Source organism: Trichoderma camerunense, assembly GCF_050948025.1.
Source record: "Trichoderma camerunense strain CBS 138272 chromosome Unknown V8C40scaffold_8, whole genome shotgun sequence".
Taxonomy (NCBI): Eukaryota; Fungi; Ascomycota; class Sordariomycetes; order Hypocreales; family Hypocreaceae; genus Trichoderma; species Trichoderma camerunense.
This window is the reverse complement of record NW_028145362.1, coordinates 1309790-1324066: the sequence shown is the minus strand read 5'-3', so window position 1 is coordinate 1324066 and position 14277 is coordinate 1309790. Positions and strand designations below refer to the sequence as shown.

Sequence of the window (14277 nt, the reverse complement as noted above, 5' to 3'; positions counted from 1 at the left end):
TGACCAAGAAGCTATTTCCATTTGCTCTGTATATGGTGAATTTCAACTTGCCAGCGATTACCTAACTCCAAATCAAGCTGTGGAGCTCGCTCGTGCTCACGGATGACTAACACGCCGCCAGGATGTCTGGAGTCGATTGGATGCTTGCACGATCTTGTTTACCTAGTACCCATTTAGGCAACACGAGCTTGCAGCACATGATTGCGGCGAGGAGTAAAGCATCAACATTGGAAGCATCACTCATACACCGTTTTCACCTGTCCCAAAATACTCGAGATCCGATCAACTTACCCGACATGCCTATACAAATGCATATATCTATCCAGAGGCGGTCAATGCTGCTGTCCCGTTAAAGCCGTCAGCGCATAATACAGGTGAAGCACCGCCATTTCGTCTTACACGAATGACTCGCATGCATGTACTCGTCGACCTCTTTTCCAGTTATATCACGACACGCCAGCAGATGCGCCCCCATCAGCTTCATCTCGCCAGCTAGAAAAGTGCCATCTAGAATTCGAGTGAGGAGAAAAAAAAACCCCGATGACCAAGCTGCATGCTCGACCCGCGGCCCCTTGCATAACGCTTGGCCAGAGCGCCACTCATCTTCCGACGCTCTACTTCGTATATTGCATTGACCCGAACGTACGCACTAATCCAGGCAGTTCTGTGATCCAGAGGCAGCGGCGTGATTCACCTCCAGGTCGCCTTGTACTTGTACAGACGCAGCACGGAGGTAGTGTAGCAATGAGGGAATTTCTCCCAAACTCTGACCGTTCTGTGATGGCACTATGCGAGTGTGTTGCTCCGTGCATCCGCCAACTCGCCACTGGCCCGCCCAAGCCGCGTTTGCCTGTTGCGCTCCCACACCAACAACAATCTCGAGACCGGCAAGAGATCATCGCGAGTAATCACACTGTATTCGTACACCGTACCTCTGCCTCTCTGTGACGCTGATCCGTGGCCAAAGCTCTTCTGTATGTGTCATATATGTGAAAGAACAGACGACGATGAATAATTCTTTATACTATATCTCCGCATTGGAAGTTGAATTACCCCAAACTCGTAAGAGGCCATCCCCAAGATCTACGTCTGGTCTGTCCCCAAACCAAGTACCAGGTACCGGTACAAAGAAACCTGCATGAGACCCCAGATGCTTGCAATCGACGGACAGCCTCTGATTGGCCCATGGCGGCGGCTTGGCTCGGTCAATTCGGGAACTGACTCCACAGTGACGTCGGCATGGCTCTACCCCAGGCGGTATCTGGAACCTCTAACAGCCAGTGAAGAGCGAAGTCTGGGGCCCCTGCATAAAGCGTCAGGCTCCAGCCTTTTGATTGAGCCGGTGATGGTGATGCTGCAAGTAGGGACCATGTTGTCAATACATGATTTGATTCTGTCTCCCTTTGAAAGTCGGTGTTGTGAAGTCGAGGCTTTGTTTACGTTGCTGCTGAGGTATCTCGTGATCACTGCATGTGTAGATACTTAACATACTGCCGGTATCTCTGTTCAATCCGGTGCTATTAAAAACAGACTGAACTGCCCATCTCACAAGATGGAAATGTTAATAATAAGCATCAACCAGTATCAACACTTCCCCAAGTTCCCCATCCCCAAAAGAGGAAGTTCCGGCATCTGGCCACATAATCTCCAGACTCTCCTGTGGAGTCCCGTCTCGATACATCTGGATATCAATCCAATCTACTAGGTACCTACGGACATCTCTCCCAATTCCCTCAACCAACCGCCCCCGTGCCAGCGCAACATTGCGAGCTTCAGTGGTCGAGTGGCACCTCACAGTGGCCTTAGCGGGCTCTTTAGCGGGCTCCTTAGTGGACTCCCCTAGTGGGCTTGGTGGGTTCCTGTGGGCTACCCCGCAAGCGTCTTCCCCAGCGCGGTGAACCGAGTTGGCTCACCTTCAGATAAGCCGCTGATGCTACTCATTCCTCCTACTTACTTGTCCTCCTCGGTCTCGTTTCTCTCTCTTTTCCACTCCTCTCTATTTTCCCACCTCTCACCACATTCACCCATTCTCCCCCATTTTACTCTTCTTCACTTTTATACTCTCCGCCTCCCACGGAATTGCTCTTCTCGTCGCCATCACACGGCAGCCTCTCAGTCGTCGGCTTCTGTGTCGTCAACCCGGATCATCGTGAAAACGCCATTTGATCCAGCTGTCCTTCCCCGCACGACCCGGTTCTGCCCGAGTTCCATGTCACATGCAATTGCTGCTCCTGGGGTGATTCAGCTTGACGTTTGTCTGGTATGATCTTTGCTTCCTCAGATATCATCATTGTGGCGTTGTCAATTGAAAATGGGTGCTGACTGTTGATTTGTTGCTAGACTCGGTAGTGCATCTCGCTCAGCCATTGGCTCGACATTTCCCACCAACATGCTTCCGACCTCGCAAATTGCCTCGCCTCGTGCAAGGCTTCTCCTGGCACGCACTGCCCTCAACTCGAGCCCGCTGGCCTCTGCGCAGTCTCAAGCCAGTCAGCAGTGCCGGCAATTCTGCGGTTTCGACCTGGGACGTCGACGCAACCGTATCTCTGCCTTGAAATACATCGTCTCCCTCAACCGACGACTCTCGTGGGAGAACCCCAAGTTCAAGGCCACTGCCTCTTCTGGGAAATACACCGATCCAAAGGACATCAAGTCATGGTCGGACGACTTGTCAGGGGCTCGCCCTGGCCGCAACATCGAGGACGTCGAGCGAGACGCCATCAACCGTCTCTTCCACCACAAGGAAGGCGGCGAATGGCACCCATTGCAAAACATCCGAAACTACCTGCACTCGACCCACCGATCCAACAAAGTCACTGCTGAGAGCGTTCTACGAGCCACTGCGGGCGACGCCCTCAACTTTATTGATCCCATCACCAATCGCAAGGTGTCTCGCGTAGAACACACCGCATACTCGGCAACACGGTTTGACGATCCCAACGCACCTCGAAAGCTGACCCCGGAGGAGGAGTCGAAGCAATACACAGACTTAGGCGATTACAAGCCCGCCAAGTGGAATGAGCCAGATGGACTGCCTCATTTGACTCCTGAGGAACGTTCCAAAATCTACGAAGACTTGCCAGAGTATTCCAAAATGAAGATTGATGACCCAAACGCGCCCCGAAAACTGACGCCCGAGGAAGAGTCCAAGAACTACGAAGACTTGGACAAGTATAAGCCCGTGACGTGGAACGAGCCCGACGGACTTCCACAGCTCACTCCCGAAGAGCAGTCCAAAATCTACGACGATCTAGACAAATACGGCCCCGTCAGGTGGCACGAGCCGGATGGCCTGCAGGAGAGGTCTCAGGAAGAAAAGTCCAAGGATTACAAGGACTTGCACAAATATGGCCCCGCCACCTATGACGAGCCTGACGGCCTTCGCCGCCTGACTCCGGAGGAAAAGTCCAAGGATTATACAGACCTACATGCCTACGGCGGCCCTTTTACTTGCAGGGAATCCGTCCTCAAGGACTATGAGGCTCTGCAGAACGACCCCACACCCAAGGCAGAGCCCATTCCCGCTAAAGTCGAGGTGCGAGGCAACACTCTACCTCAATACGACGACCTGGACAAGTATGGACCTGTCCGCTGGCATGAGCCAGATGGCCTTCGCCCATTGACCCCCGAAGAGCTCTCCAAGGATTACGAGGACCTCCACCTCTATGCGCAGTATCCCAACGGTGGCCCCAAGACTCCTCGAATTCATCCCGAGGAGGCATCCAAAGCGTACCAGGACTTGCCCCAGTACTCTGCATTCCCCAATAACGGACCAGCGGTGGAAAGAATTCACCCGGAGGAAGCCTCCAAGCAATACAAGGACCTTCCTGCCTATGCCATCGATGGTTACGAAGAGCCGGAAAAGACACGCCACATTCACCCCGAGGAGCTGACCAAAAACTACACCGACTTGGGCAAGTATGAGCCGCAGACATTTGACTCTCCCGACAAGCCTTATCCTATCCACCCTGAGGAGGCGTCCAAGGCATACAAGGATCTCCATGGTTACAATGCGGCCCCTCGAGATGTGGAGAGCGAGGTGAAGTTTCATGATGTTGTCGCTGCCAGCCTTGAGTCGTACGACGCAAAGGAGAGGCTTCAGGCAGATATGGCAGCCTCAGCCGGTAGACGTGGTGGGAGCAGCATCATTTGGGAAGCTGAAAGCTCTCTCGAGTCACTAACAGCGGATGATATCCGAAGCCAGGTGCTGAGGAGGGCCAATATGGGTGAAGAGATGGCTGCCGAGAAAGAGGAAGCAGAGATGGAATTGAGTTCTATGGATGAAAGTTTTCCCAGTGAGTTGTCGAAGCCCGAACCCGAACCGATCGAACGCACCACCAGCGAGCTGGCCCAAATGCGCGCCGAGAAGGACCCGTACTCTAACGATCCAAAGGGACTAGAAACAAGCTACTCTGAGGAATGTGGTGCAGAGACGGTGGAGGCTGTAGTCAAGCACTACGAGCCCGCCGCGACGACGGTAACAGATGAGCCAGTCACGTACAAGATCCTCGCCTACGACTCATCCACCAGATCTGTTAGCGTTGCCGAGACCACATCCGACGACCATGACGTTTCTCCTCCCCCCAAGCTGACGGATGTGCTGCTCCGGCTGTCACACGCGTCCAAGTTTCTCCCTTACTTTAAGCCCCTGCAGGAACACGGCTACGACATTGTGTCGGGCGGAGGCGACGTGCTCATTTTCCGCAAGAATCGCCCTGCCTCGCCCAATGCCAGCGACCTCCCTTTGGAGCTTCCCAGCAACCCGGCTCGCATCAACCCCGTCGACATGATGGGACAGTCTGTGACGGGCAACTTTGCCAGCCCCACTGGATTCGTTAACTACGACAGCATTGAGGATGGCCACAGGAAGCCGGCACCGCCGCTTCGCAGCAGCAAGCAGACTCAGAGAGACGAAGCTGAACGCGACGGGTCAGTTGCTCCGAAGAAGAAGAGAAGCTTTGGCAAGAAGGTGGTGATGGGCACCGTCTGGGTGGGCGGAGCGGCGTATGCGGTTGGAGCTCTGGCGGAGCACCTCTCTGCTGCTGGCAAATGAATGCTGTTGATTTGGTAGTTTTCTTCTTTTTCTTTTTGTGTTTTCTCCTCTTCTTCTTCTTTTTTTCGGCATTGGCAGCATAAGGATATGACGCTCCCACGACGATATGTGCATGGGCCCGGGAGTAGGAGTTTTGCTTCCTTCTGTCTCTTTTTCTCCTTTTCTGTTTTCTCCTTTTCTCTTTTTTTCCTTTTGTCTTCTTTACTATGGGATCAAGTCTGAAATACCCCCATCGATCGCGAATGCGGCTGGGAGCGACATGTCGCGAATGATTGCATTGAGAAGGTCTTTTTTTATTTTAGTTATTTTCCTCTCTTTTTTTTTTTCTGATGAGCTGTGTACATTAGGTAGCAGTTTCCGGATCAAGTCGGCTTGAATTGAAATCTCCCAGTTGAACGTCAAATCATGGAATCCCTTGTGAAGTCTTGAATATTGCTGCTTGATGTTGTGGCAATAGTGAGTGCAAATCCAGCATGGCAACAGTCGATTGGTGTGTTTGGACTTTGCAGAGTGTAGACTGTGAAGTAAGCTTATAGATACGAGAATATTTATTTACCATCAAGACCTTAGGAAGAGAAGCAGCCATAGCCAGGTAGCGTTGGAGCCGTAATTTACTGTTTGTTGCTACTGGTGATGGAATAAGAGCTGATTTCTTTTTGCCGCTACCACCACCACTGCATTCTTCCCGTATCTGATCATGCATGAAATAGGTATACGACCAATCCGTCATCGTAGTGTAGAATTGATGCAGGATATAAAAATACCAATTAATAGGTAACCATTCAGTACGGAGCTATTATAGGTAGAAACCCATTTCCCATGATGCTTGACTTGGCGTCCTATCCCCAATTCTCAAAATCCACCAGCTCAATCTTGACACACAAAAGTCGCGTGCATTATGCTTTTTGTTTTTGTTTTTCGCTCCGTTGCCATGCAATGCAATAGTATCCCAATTTCCCATATTTTCCCAATAGCCCTTTTGTTTCATCAAATCATTGAAGGAGAAGATAAAAAAAAGGAGAAAAACACGCCCATGTAATTCATGACCGAATTTCCCCTCTTTTCCCCTGCTTCATTCCCAATCTACACGCACTCTCCATAAAAAAAAAGAAAAGAAACCCCGACTGGATAGACAGCACCTATCGCTCCGTAAAGCCCTGGTGTCCCGACCGCACGCCGTCAATGCCGCTCATCTGCAGCGCGTGCTTCTGGTCCTGGGAGCTCCAGCTGAGGCGGCGGTCGAGCGAGCTGGGCTTCCATGAGGAGGAGTGTTTGATGGCGGATTGGCAGGCGGGGGATGAATCTTGGGGGTGAGGAGAGGATTGCTGTGGGTTTTGAGCTTAGAAGAGAGAAAGTGAAGTTAGCTGGGTTGTTATTTTTGAGAGGGCTGAAGATGGATGGAATGATGCGTACTTTGAGTTGGAGATGTTGGTGGTGAAGAGTCCATTTTTGGTGGTGGTTTTTGTTTTATTTGACTCGATTGTTGTTTGTTTTGTGTTTGTGTTTGTGTTTGTGTTTGTTTGAAGAGATGTCGTTGAGTATAAATAGGTATGAGTTGTAGTTGTAGTTCGTGCTTTGCTATAAGTAAACAATCATCAAGATCGATCAGCATCAATCACATCACATCGCATCACACACCAAGGGATATGACATACTTGAGTTAGATGATGTAGGTTAAATCAAGGTTTTTTTGAGATATCAGATTTTTAACAACGAATAAAAACAAGATTGGATCGTCGATGCCAATCACCGGAATATATAATCCCCAATGCAACCCCTCAAAATCGAGCTTTCCCAAGATCCGTGAGCTAATATCGCCACCACCACTTACCCGAGGAAATAAAAAAAGGCGGGGTCAGCCTATCAAAACCTTGGACCTCGTTATCGTATGATGCGGTGATTAGCAGTGGTGTTACATGCTTGCATTCCGATAGATAATCTTGAAACAAGTTAGTCGATTGACTTCTTATTCCGATAATTTGCTTGAAACAAGTTAGTCGATTACTCGCGTCCGTGATGGAAGAGGCCATGCTGAGTAAAGTATCGATATAATTCGGGTTACACATCACGGAATGGCGAATGCGCCCCTCGCTTGTTACAGGGAACACAGAACACGGGACACGGGGCTTCGGATCAGGGTCATCCTTTTTTATGGTTTGTTCGGGGGCTTCTTCCGCCCTTGTGCAATGATGTGGTGACTCGGCTATAGCTATATGTACAGGACAACAATTTCAAGGTGCAGGTGCAGGTGCAGGTGTTGATCAATCGCCTCCGTAGTCTCCAGTCTCTCTCTCTGTCTTTGCCTCTGTCTTTCCCCTTATCTCTCTGTGTATCCGTTTCGGTGTCGGTGTCGTGTATCCGTCCTTTGTCCCTCCTCCATCTCTCTCTCTCATCTCTCTCATTGCACTAATATTGGGGTAAACAACATAAAACACAAAATTCCAAGGGGGGTTCACCAGATAAACTCCTCCAGACGTGGATGACGATGCATTGGCGTATGAGCAGAATGAAACCAAACTCTCAAACTCCTCATAGGCCCCTTCCTCTTCACCCAGATCCCGAAATATCCCACCGAATTGACTCCTCTGCAAGGTCGAGGAGCGACCCAAAGGGCGTAGAAAAAAAAAAGTGAAAAAGGAACCAAGTAAAAAAAGGAAAAACCAGGGCAAAAAAATAGACACTTCATTTTCCTCTCATCCGTCGTGACCAATATTGTCAGGGGACCAAAAAAAATCCAGACTCAAAAGATAAAATCCATCTTACATGTCCTCGTCCAACACAATAAACAGGAGGGCCCAACCAGGTGATGAATTACACCGGGGGTGCCTCGAGAAAGGGGGTATTGACCTTTTTATATGCGAACCCATAACAATCAATCAATCAGTCAATCAATCGTTCCTCCGTGTTTCTTTCATATTTTTTTTTTCTCTTTTTATTCCTTTCTGTTTCTTTTTCAACCCGCTATCCGATTTCCGTTCCACGTCGTAATGTAATGGCTTGAGTGCCGGCTTCAAGGCGTCTTGGGGCGCTTCCAGTAGTATTGCTACACAAAAGCATGGTTAATCATCACGTCTAAAAAGGGAGCTAAAATAACGCGCCAAAAATCACAAATACCAACCTTGTGCTGCTTTCGACACGCCCGCAAGCTAGGCTTCCGAAGTCCATCCACCACCGCCGCCCTTCGCTGCATATCGGTGTCGTCCTCGGGGATGTAATAATACTCGCTCTCCAGAGCCTTGCCAGCCGCGTCCTTGCCTTGGCGCTTGATGATGCCGATGCAGGGGGTGGTCTCGATGAGGAGCCTCAGGTCGTCCCGGGAAATGCCCTTGATCTGCTCGGCGGGCAGGTTGTGCATGATGGTGGAAAGCGGCGTTGAAGACAGCCGGGAGTAGGCGAGCTGGTTGACGACGTGGTTGGAGATGGCCGCATCAGCCTCGGTGGGAATCCTGGTCGGCTCTTCCTCCTCTTCGTCATCTTCCTCTTCCTCTTCCTTGACCTCGACCTCGACCTCGACCTTGGCTTCGACCTTTGGCTGGGGCAGTCTCTCCTCGGAGGAGCTTCGCTCATCATGAGACGCCTTCTTGGATTTCGACTTTCGCGGGCTGGCCTCGACATCGTCAGAATCGTGGCTCAACTTGCCCGGCACAATCGTCTCCGCAGAGCCCTTCTTCAAGGGTCGCTTGGCAGTCTGCACGCGAGGGGATTTCGTCGTGATGGACGCGAGGCGGCCCGAGATGTTGGCGCCATAGGGACCAAACGAGTGAATAACGGGGTCGTTCTCCTCATCCGGGTTGCTCTCGTCTTCCTCGTCGGAATCCGCCTCGCTCGTGAAGCTAGCCGTGGCCTCTGTCCGCATGCTAATGGTGACATCCGGCTCCTCGTCTCGCTCATCCGAATCCGGCTGATAGTCCTCGTCGTCGTCCTCATAGATCTGGATGCCGCTGTCTTCGTCTGCTGCTACCACAGAGCGTCGGCGAGGGGCCGGGGTGGGACTATCGGGAGACTGGATACGCGTGGCTCTCCGCAGAGGGGACACCTGCAGCATCAGGTTCGCGTTTCTCGTCGCAGACCGCGGCGGCGAGTCCTCCCAGCTGGCATCGGACAAGAGGCCGTTGGAGTCGGCACCCGAGGAGCTCCGCTTGGGCCATTGGATCAAAACACGGGCGTCGTGGACATCCACCATGATTTCGGTGCCCTCGGTCTCGCTGGTGAAGCTGTCGCCCTTGAGAAGCTCCCACGAGCGGCCCTGGCAGTGCAGCTTTAGACCATTCCAGCCATTGCAGGTAATCTCAATCTTGTTGGCCTCGAGAGGAGTGGCGCCCTGCACATACCGTGCCTTGACGTGCACACGCGATATCAGACGGTTGGCCGAGAGCTGGAAGTGAGAGGAATTAGACGAACGACCCATCAACACCATTTCGCCATTCTCGCTAAGCTCAATTGACGGCACGGCCGAGAGAGGCGTGCGTTCGATGAGCCCAACACTCAATTTCTCCCGGAGAGGCGAGCTGGACAGGATGCCGGTGCTAGAAGTTGGCACCGGCGTGGGATACCGCAGATGGGCGCCTGTGCCGCCGACATTTTGGCGTTTGGAGGGCCGAGGCAGTCCGGGCGAAGACGATGGCTCGAACGGCGGCAGCAGAGAAGGAGCTGGGCGTTTGAGGGGCGAGCCCAGCGAGGAGACGGAGGTTGTCGAGGCCGAAGCTGTTGTTGATGTTGATGTTGATGTTGATGCTGGAGCGGGGAGCGCAGGTTCGGCTGCCGGCTTTCGCGTCGAGTCCATGGTACGGTAACGGTACAGTCCAGTTCCAGGTGAAGGTGAATGAAGCTTCACGCGATCATTCCCCAGCACCAAAAGCAGCGATTCCCTGGTGTTGGTGTGCTCCTCCACCGGCTAGATCCTCGGCCAGATCGCGTCGACGGTGGTTGTTTTTCTTCTCTACACGCTGGCACTGCACCTCTCGTGCCCTCCCCACTTACAAGCCTAGGTTGGAGATTGCTAGCAGTACACAATGGGCGAATAACAAAGTTGGTTTCCTTTTTTCTGTTTTTGTTTTTTTGTTTTTATAATCCTTGGTCGACCGAAAAGGGGAGTGTCGAAAAGGAAAGGATTGGAAGAAAGTCGGAGAAAAAAAAGAAAAAAGAGTGACTGGTACTTTGCACAGACGTGGGTTCCAATGTTGGGAAGGGGTAGAGAAAGAGACCAGGGCTGGGACGAGGCGGTATTTAAACGAGCGGAGACGATTTGAAAAAAAGGCCCAGAAACGAGAAACACGAACGCGCGCGACTGGGGACATGGACGCATCGCGTTGGCGTTGGCGTGGGCGTTGGTGCTGGGAATTTGGCGCTGGGAGATGCTGCGCAGGTGCCCCCGAGGTACACTGCTTCAGGGCAGCTTCCAGTGGGCTATGGGCGCTGAAGGGCGCTGTGAGTTTGCTGTGGGCGCTGCGGACTGGACGCTGTGGCAACGGGCGCGGGCTGGGGGGGGGCTCTGGGGCGCTGGGCTACAGGGAGCTTCGGGTGCTGCCATGGCGACGTTTGGGGCGGCATGGACATGGGCTGTACCGCCGCGGCGAGTACCTGTGCTCACTCGTACATCTCACTCGTACATTCAACTAAGAATTGATCCATATGGCACGCATGGATGGATGGGTTTGAGCCTGTGCTTTTTGTGCTTGTCCTTTCATGGAACAGAATCCATTGACAAGCATTGACAAGGCAGTTTTGCATGGGTGTGTCCTTTTGGCGAGCTTTTTGGGGCGGATTTTGTGGAATCGGCTGCTGCAAGTCTCTCGCTACGAAGGGCTCCATGTCTCCATGTTTGTGCTCATACATGCATATGCTCGGCTTTGCATGGATTTTTGTGTCGTGTCTGGCATTAGCAGGCCCGGCGCTGTACACGTATTGTATTGTGTATTGCCATTGGATTGGATTACACCGAGTGTATCAATCACATACATATCATGTGCAGTTCTGCTCTGCTCTCTGCTGCTACATATCGGGCCCTTTTGATATCCATCCATTGAACGACGCTCCCTTTGATCAAACACGCCAATCCTTTCTGTTCTTTTCGCTGTTTCACTCTTACATACATTAGTACTCGGACATAGTGAGTACTAGCTACAGTATATGCATGGCATTGAATCAGCCGCTCCCCATTGGGCAGTTAGTTGCACGTTACGTGCTATTACAAACTACCACCTATCGGCTGGACACGTTAGAGTGCTCCGTACATTTGCCTTATGTGCCCACATCCTTGTATGTCCGATATCCTCATCATTACGCACACATTGACGCTTGCTCATCCAAAATTGACATTAAATTACATTAGCACAAACCGCCCGTCCAAGCAGCCAATGGAAAACTGCCCGGCGGTAATTTCACCAAATGCAAAAAAGACGCTGCGCTTTTCCAACCTCCTCCAGTCCCCGTTCCTAGTCACGTCTCCACCTTTTGCACCTGGACCGCGTTCCTCGCATGCAAGCAAAGCTGTTGAAATTTTTCATTGAAACTGAGCTGAGCTCTCTATCTGTGTATCTTTCTCTAGCCTATTCTCTCCTTGCTCTTCTATTCTCTTCCTTTTAGCCGTCCGAGAAGGCAGAAAGAATAGGGACCCCGTGAGAGAGGAGAGAGAGAGCATGCAGGCGGGATCCCTGTCAGGCTTGATTCCCGTTGTAGGCAAAAGTCAGAAGTAGCAGCTCCGTCCATCTGCAGGCTGTCCGAGTACGACTTGACGTGGGAACCTGCTGATGTGTGCTACAAATAAAATAGCCTGCATTCTAATCTCTTTTTAATGTTTTTTGTGCCCTCATACATTAAAGTAGCACTGCTAGCTTGTATTAAATACATGGAGCTTACGAGTATGCTGGTAGTAATTGTAAACTCCGTATAGCTCCCGAAGCTCTTTCGCGTTGCAGCCTCAACTACCTAGACAGTTATCCTATCCCACGCGACCATCTCGTCCGGCTTCCTTGCAGCAATTGTCCACGTCAAGCTGCCTCTGCGCACTCCTACATGCTCCCTACATGTGACCGACATGGACCTTTCTCCCATGCCTTTGCGCAATTCACGCTCACGCTCACACCCCCGCCGCAATGCTGTGCCGAAACACACATAAAGGCTACCGGCATGTCACATTTGATATCATGGCGCAGTCTTACTCGTACTCGTTGCTGCGGCGAGTGGCCTATTTAATCCTCCGGTCTGAAATTGGCTTGGAATCCCGAGAAATCAGGCAGAAATGCATCGTCGCCAGCACATGATGGCCTCGCATGGGTGAGTACACGCACCGGCTCATGCAATTGCAGTTACAGGTTAGCTGCTTGGTCGCGAGGATGCAGACTTGCAGACGCGATGCGGTGCAATGCGTACCAGTAGGGTAGCTTGTGCTAGTACATGATACACTGTAGCCTAATGCAAATTATACGGCAAAATCAAGTACTGTCTACCAATCAAGCAGAACCCAGGCATCAAGTTCTGGCCAATTGCAGACCTCCAGCCCGCTGCCCTTTTGCAATCCATCTCTCCAACTCTCACACAAAAAGGGCAGCAAATCAAGCAACTTCTCGTCTTTCCCCAAAGTCAAAGTGGAGCCCCTTTGGGATCTTCCGCTCCGGCCGCCGTCCGTCTTCCGTGCGCCAAGACCGGCAACCGGGACTTGCATATTCCGAACGCCGCACTAGCCTCGCCGGCAAAATCTCGCTTATAGTAATTTTCTATTTTTTTTTTTTTTTTGCTTCGAGCGTCAAGCGTTTCGAGTGGTGAGAATTTGTAGCCTTTTTTTTTCTTACACTTTTATTGCAGCCAGTTTTCAACCACCCCTTCGCCAATTCAAGTCTTTTTTGTTGTTTATAGACTCGAAAAGACCAATTAAGATGGCTCCTTCAAAAGAAGTCGCCGCTGCCGGCGCAAAGGCCGTGGTTTCAATTGATTCCGCCCAGGTTCGTAACCATCTGTCGCCTTAGCAAACGGATATCAAAATCTTCAAAATGATGAAAACTAACCGCCCAATCAACCCCAACAGACTCTCAAAGCCTCAAAAGCTCTCCTCGCACACATCAAAAAGGCCTCCAAGGAACAGGCCGAGGCCTCGTCCAAGCGCAACATCCTCGAAGACGACGTCGACGCAGAAAAGACCGTCTGGCTGACGCTCACCACCAAGCGACACATCTCCGACAAGGCTCGCCTGCAGCCCGGCAAGATCCCGCTGCCGCACAGCCTCAACGCCTCGGCTGAGACGACCGTCTGCCTCATCACCGCCGACCCGCAGCGCGCGTACAAGAACATTGTCGCCTCGGACGAGTTCCCCGCCGAGCTGCGCAAGAAGGTGACCCGCGTCATCGACGTCACCAAGCTCAAGGCCAAGTTCAGCCAGTACGAGGCCCAGCGCAAGCTCTTCGCTGAGCACGACGTTTTTCTCGGTGACGACCGTATTATCAACCGCCTGCCTAAGATCCTCGGCAAGACCTTTTACAAGTCCACCCTCAAGCGCCCTATCCCCGTCGTCCTTAAGCCCAAGGCCCGCAAGGTCGACGGCAAGAAGACCAATCCCAAGAAGAAGGAGGGCGAGGTCAATGCCGGCTCTGCCGCTGAGATTGCAAAGGAGATTGAAAAGGCTTTGTCGTCGGCCCTCGTCAGCCTCTCCCCCACCACAAACACCGCCGTCCGCGTGGGCTTCTCCGACTGGACCCCCGAGCAGCTGGCCGCCAACATCGAGACAGTCGCCGCCGCCATGGTCGACAAGTGGGTGCCCCAGCAGTGGCGCAACGTCAAGAGCATCTACATCAAGGGCCCCGAGACCGCCGCCCTGCCCATCTGGCTGACCGACGAGCTCTGGCTGGACGACAAGGACGTCATTGCCGATGCCGAGGGCGAGGCTAAGAAACTCAAGGCTGCTGAAAAGGCCAACATTGGCAAGAAGCGCAAGACTACCGACGACAGCGCCGAGCAGCAGACTGATGCCCCCGCGGCTAAGAAGGCCAAGAAGGCCGCCAAGGAGAGCAAGCCCAAGGCGGAGAGCAACGACGACAAGCTGGACAAGCAAATCTCAGATCGTAAGTTGAGGCTGAGAAGCGCAAAGGCTGCAGCTAAGAAGGCAGTGGAAGAGTAAAAAGAAGAAGAAGAAAAATCAAAAGTCAACAAGATGAGAGAGAAAGGAAAGGGAGAGGGGGGTCAAAATTTTCGGCATAACAAGTTCCTTTTACATCATTATCTGTGTGTATGCG

The 14277-nt window shown here is 52.0% G+C and overlaps 5 protein-coding genes across 5 annotated transcripts; 2 read left to right on the top strand and 3 right to left on the bottom strand.

Moving 5' to 3' along the window:
* The first annotated feature begins 1952 nt into the window (after nucleotides 1-1952).
* V8C40DRAFT_244485 (uncharacterized protein) lies at nucleotides 1953-5456 on the top strand. Its single transcript, XM_083215665.1, has 2 exons — nucleotides 1953-2260; nucleotides 2341-5456. The coding sequence occupies exon 2, from the start codon at nucleotides 2390-2392 to the stop codon at nucleotides 5051-5053; it is 2664 nt and encodes an 887-aa protein (XP_083073826.1). The 5' UTR covers nucleotides 1953-2260; nucleotides 2341-2389; the 3' UTR covers nucleotides 5054-5456.
* Nucleotides 5457-5768: 312 nt separating this feature from the next.
* On the bottom strand, nucleotides 5769-6856 carry V8C40DRAFT_244484 (uncharacterized protein). The gene is made up of 3 exons (XM_083215664.1): nucleotides 6709-6856; nucleotides 6467-6631; nucleotides 5769-6392 (listed from the first exon to the last, which is right to left on the bottom strand). Exons 2-3 carry the CDS (start codon nucleotides 6498-6500, stop codon nucleotides 6193-6195), a joined length of 234 nt encoding a protein of 77 aa, XP_083073825.1. The 5' UTR covers nucleotides 6501-6631; nucleotides 6709-6856; the 3' UTR covers nucleotides 5769-6192.
* Nucleotides 6857-7190, bottom strand: V8C40DRAFT_244480 (uncharacterized protein). Its single transcript, XM_083215663.1, has one exon. It carries the CDS (start codon nucleotides 7117-7119, stop codon nucleotides 6862-6864), a length of 258 nt encoding a protein of 85 aa, XP_083073824.1. The 5' UTR covers nucleotides 7120-7190; the 3' UTR covers nucleotides 6857-6861.
* A 711-nt stretch (nucleotides 7191-7901) lies between these two features.
* V8C40DRAFT_217188 (uncharacterized protein) lies at nucleotides 7902-9932 on the bottom strand. The gene is made up of 2 exons (XM_083212179.1): nucleotides 8172-9932; nucleotides 7902-8096 (listed from the first exon to the last, which is right to left on the bottom strand). Exons 1-2 carry the CDS (start codon nucleotides 9834-9836, stop codon nucleotides 8064-8066), a joined length of 1698 nt encoding a protein of 565 aa, XP_083073823.1. The 5' UTR covers nucleotides 9837-9932; the 3' UTR covers nucleotides 7902-8063.
* Nucleotides 9933-12844: 2912 nt separating this feature from the next.
* On the top strand, nucleotides 12845-14265 carry V8C40DRAFT_217179 (ribosomal protein L1p/L10e family-domain-containing protein). Its single transcript, XM_083212178.1, has 2 exons — nucleotides 12845-12993; nucleotides 13077-14265. The coding sequence occupies exons 1-2, from the start codon at nucleotides 12928-12930 to the stop codon at nucleotides 14160-14162; spliced, it is 1152 nt and encodes a 383-aa protein (XP_083073822.1). The 5' UTR covers nucleotides 12845-12927; the 3' UTR covers nucleotides 14163-14265.
* Nucleotides 14266-14277: the final 12 nt, after the last annotated feature.

Excerpts from the sequence above, each read along its gene's own strand:
- V8C40DRAFT_244485 (XM_083215665.1), top strand. The coding sequence starts at position 2,390 with ATGCTTCCGACCTCGCAAATTGCCTCGCCTCGTGCAAGGCTTCTCCTG.
- V8C40DRAFT_244484 (XM_083215664.1), bottom strand. The coding sequence starts at position 6,500 with ATGGACTCTTCACCACCAACATCTCCAACTCAAA. Across the intron at positions 6,393-6,466 it reads ACCAACATCTCCAACTCAAA|CTCAAAACCCACAGCAATCC; the intron begins GTACGCATCATT and ends CTCTCTTCTAAG.
- V8C40DRAFT_244480 (XM_083215663.1), bottom strand. The coding sequence starts at position 7,119 with ATGTGTAACCCGAATTATATCGATACTTTACTCAGCATGGCCTCTTCC.
- V8C40DRAFT_217188 (XM_083212179.1), bottom strand. The coding sequence starts at position 9,836 with ATGGACTCGACGCGAAAGCCGGCAGCCGAACCTGCGCTCCCCGCTCCA. Across the intron at positions 8,097-8,171 it reads CGTGTCGAAAGCAGCACAAG|CAATACTACTGGAAGCGCCC; the intron begins GTTGGTATTTGT and ends GCTTTTGTGTAG.
- V8C40DRAFT_217179 (XM_083212178.1), top strand. The coding sequence starts at position 12,928 with ATGGCTCCTTCAAAAGAAGTCGCCGCTGCCGGCGCAAAGGCCGTGGTT. Across the intron at positions 12,994-13,076 it reads TTTCAATTGATTCCGCCCAG|ACTCTCAAAGCCTCAAAAGC; the intron begins GTTCGTAACCAT and ends CAACCCCAACAG.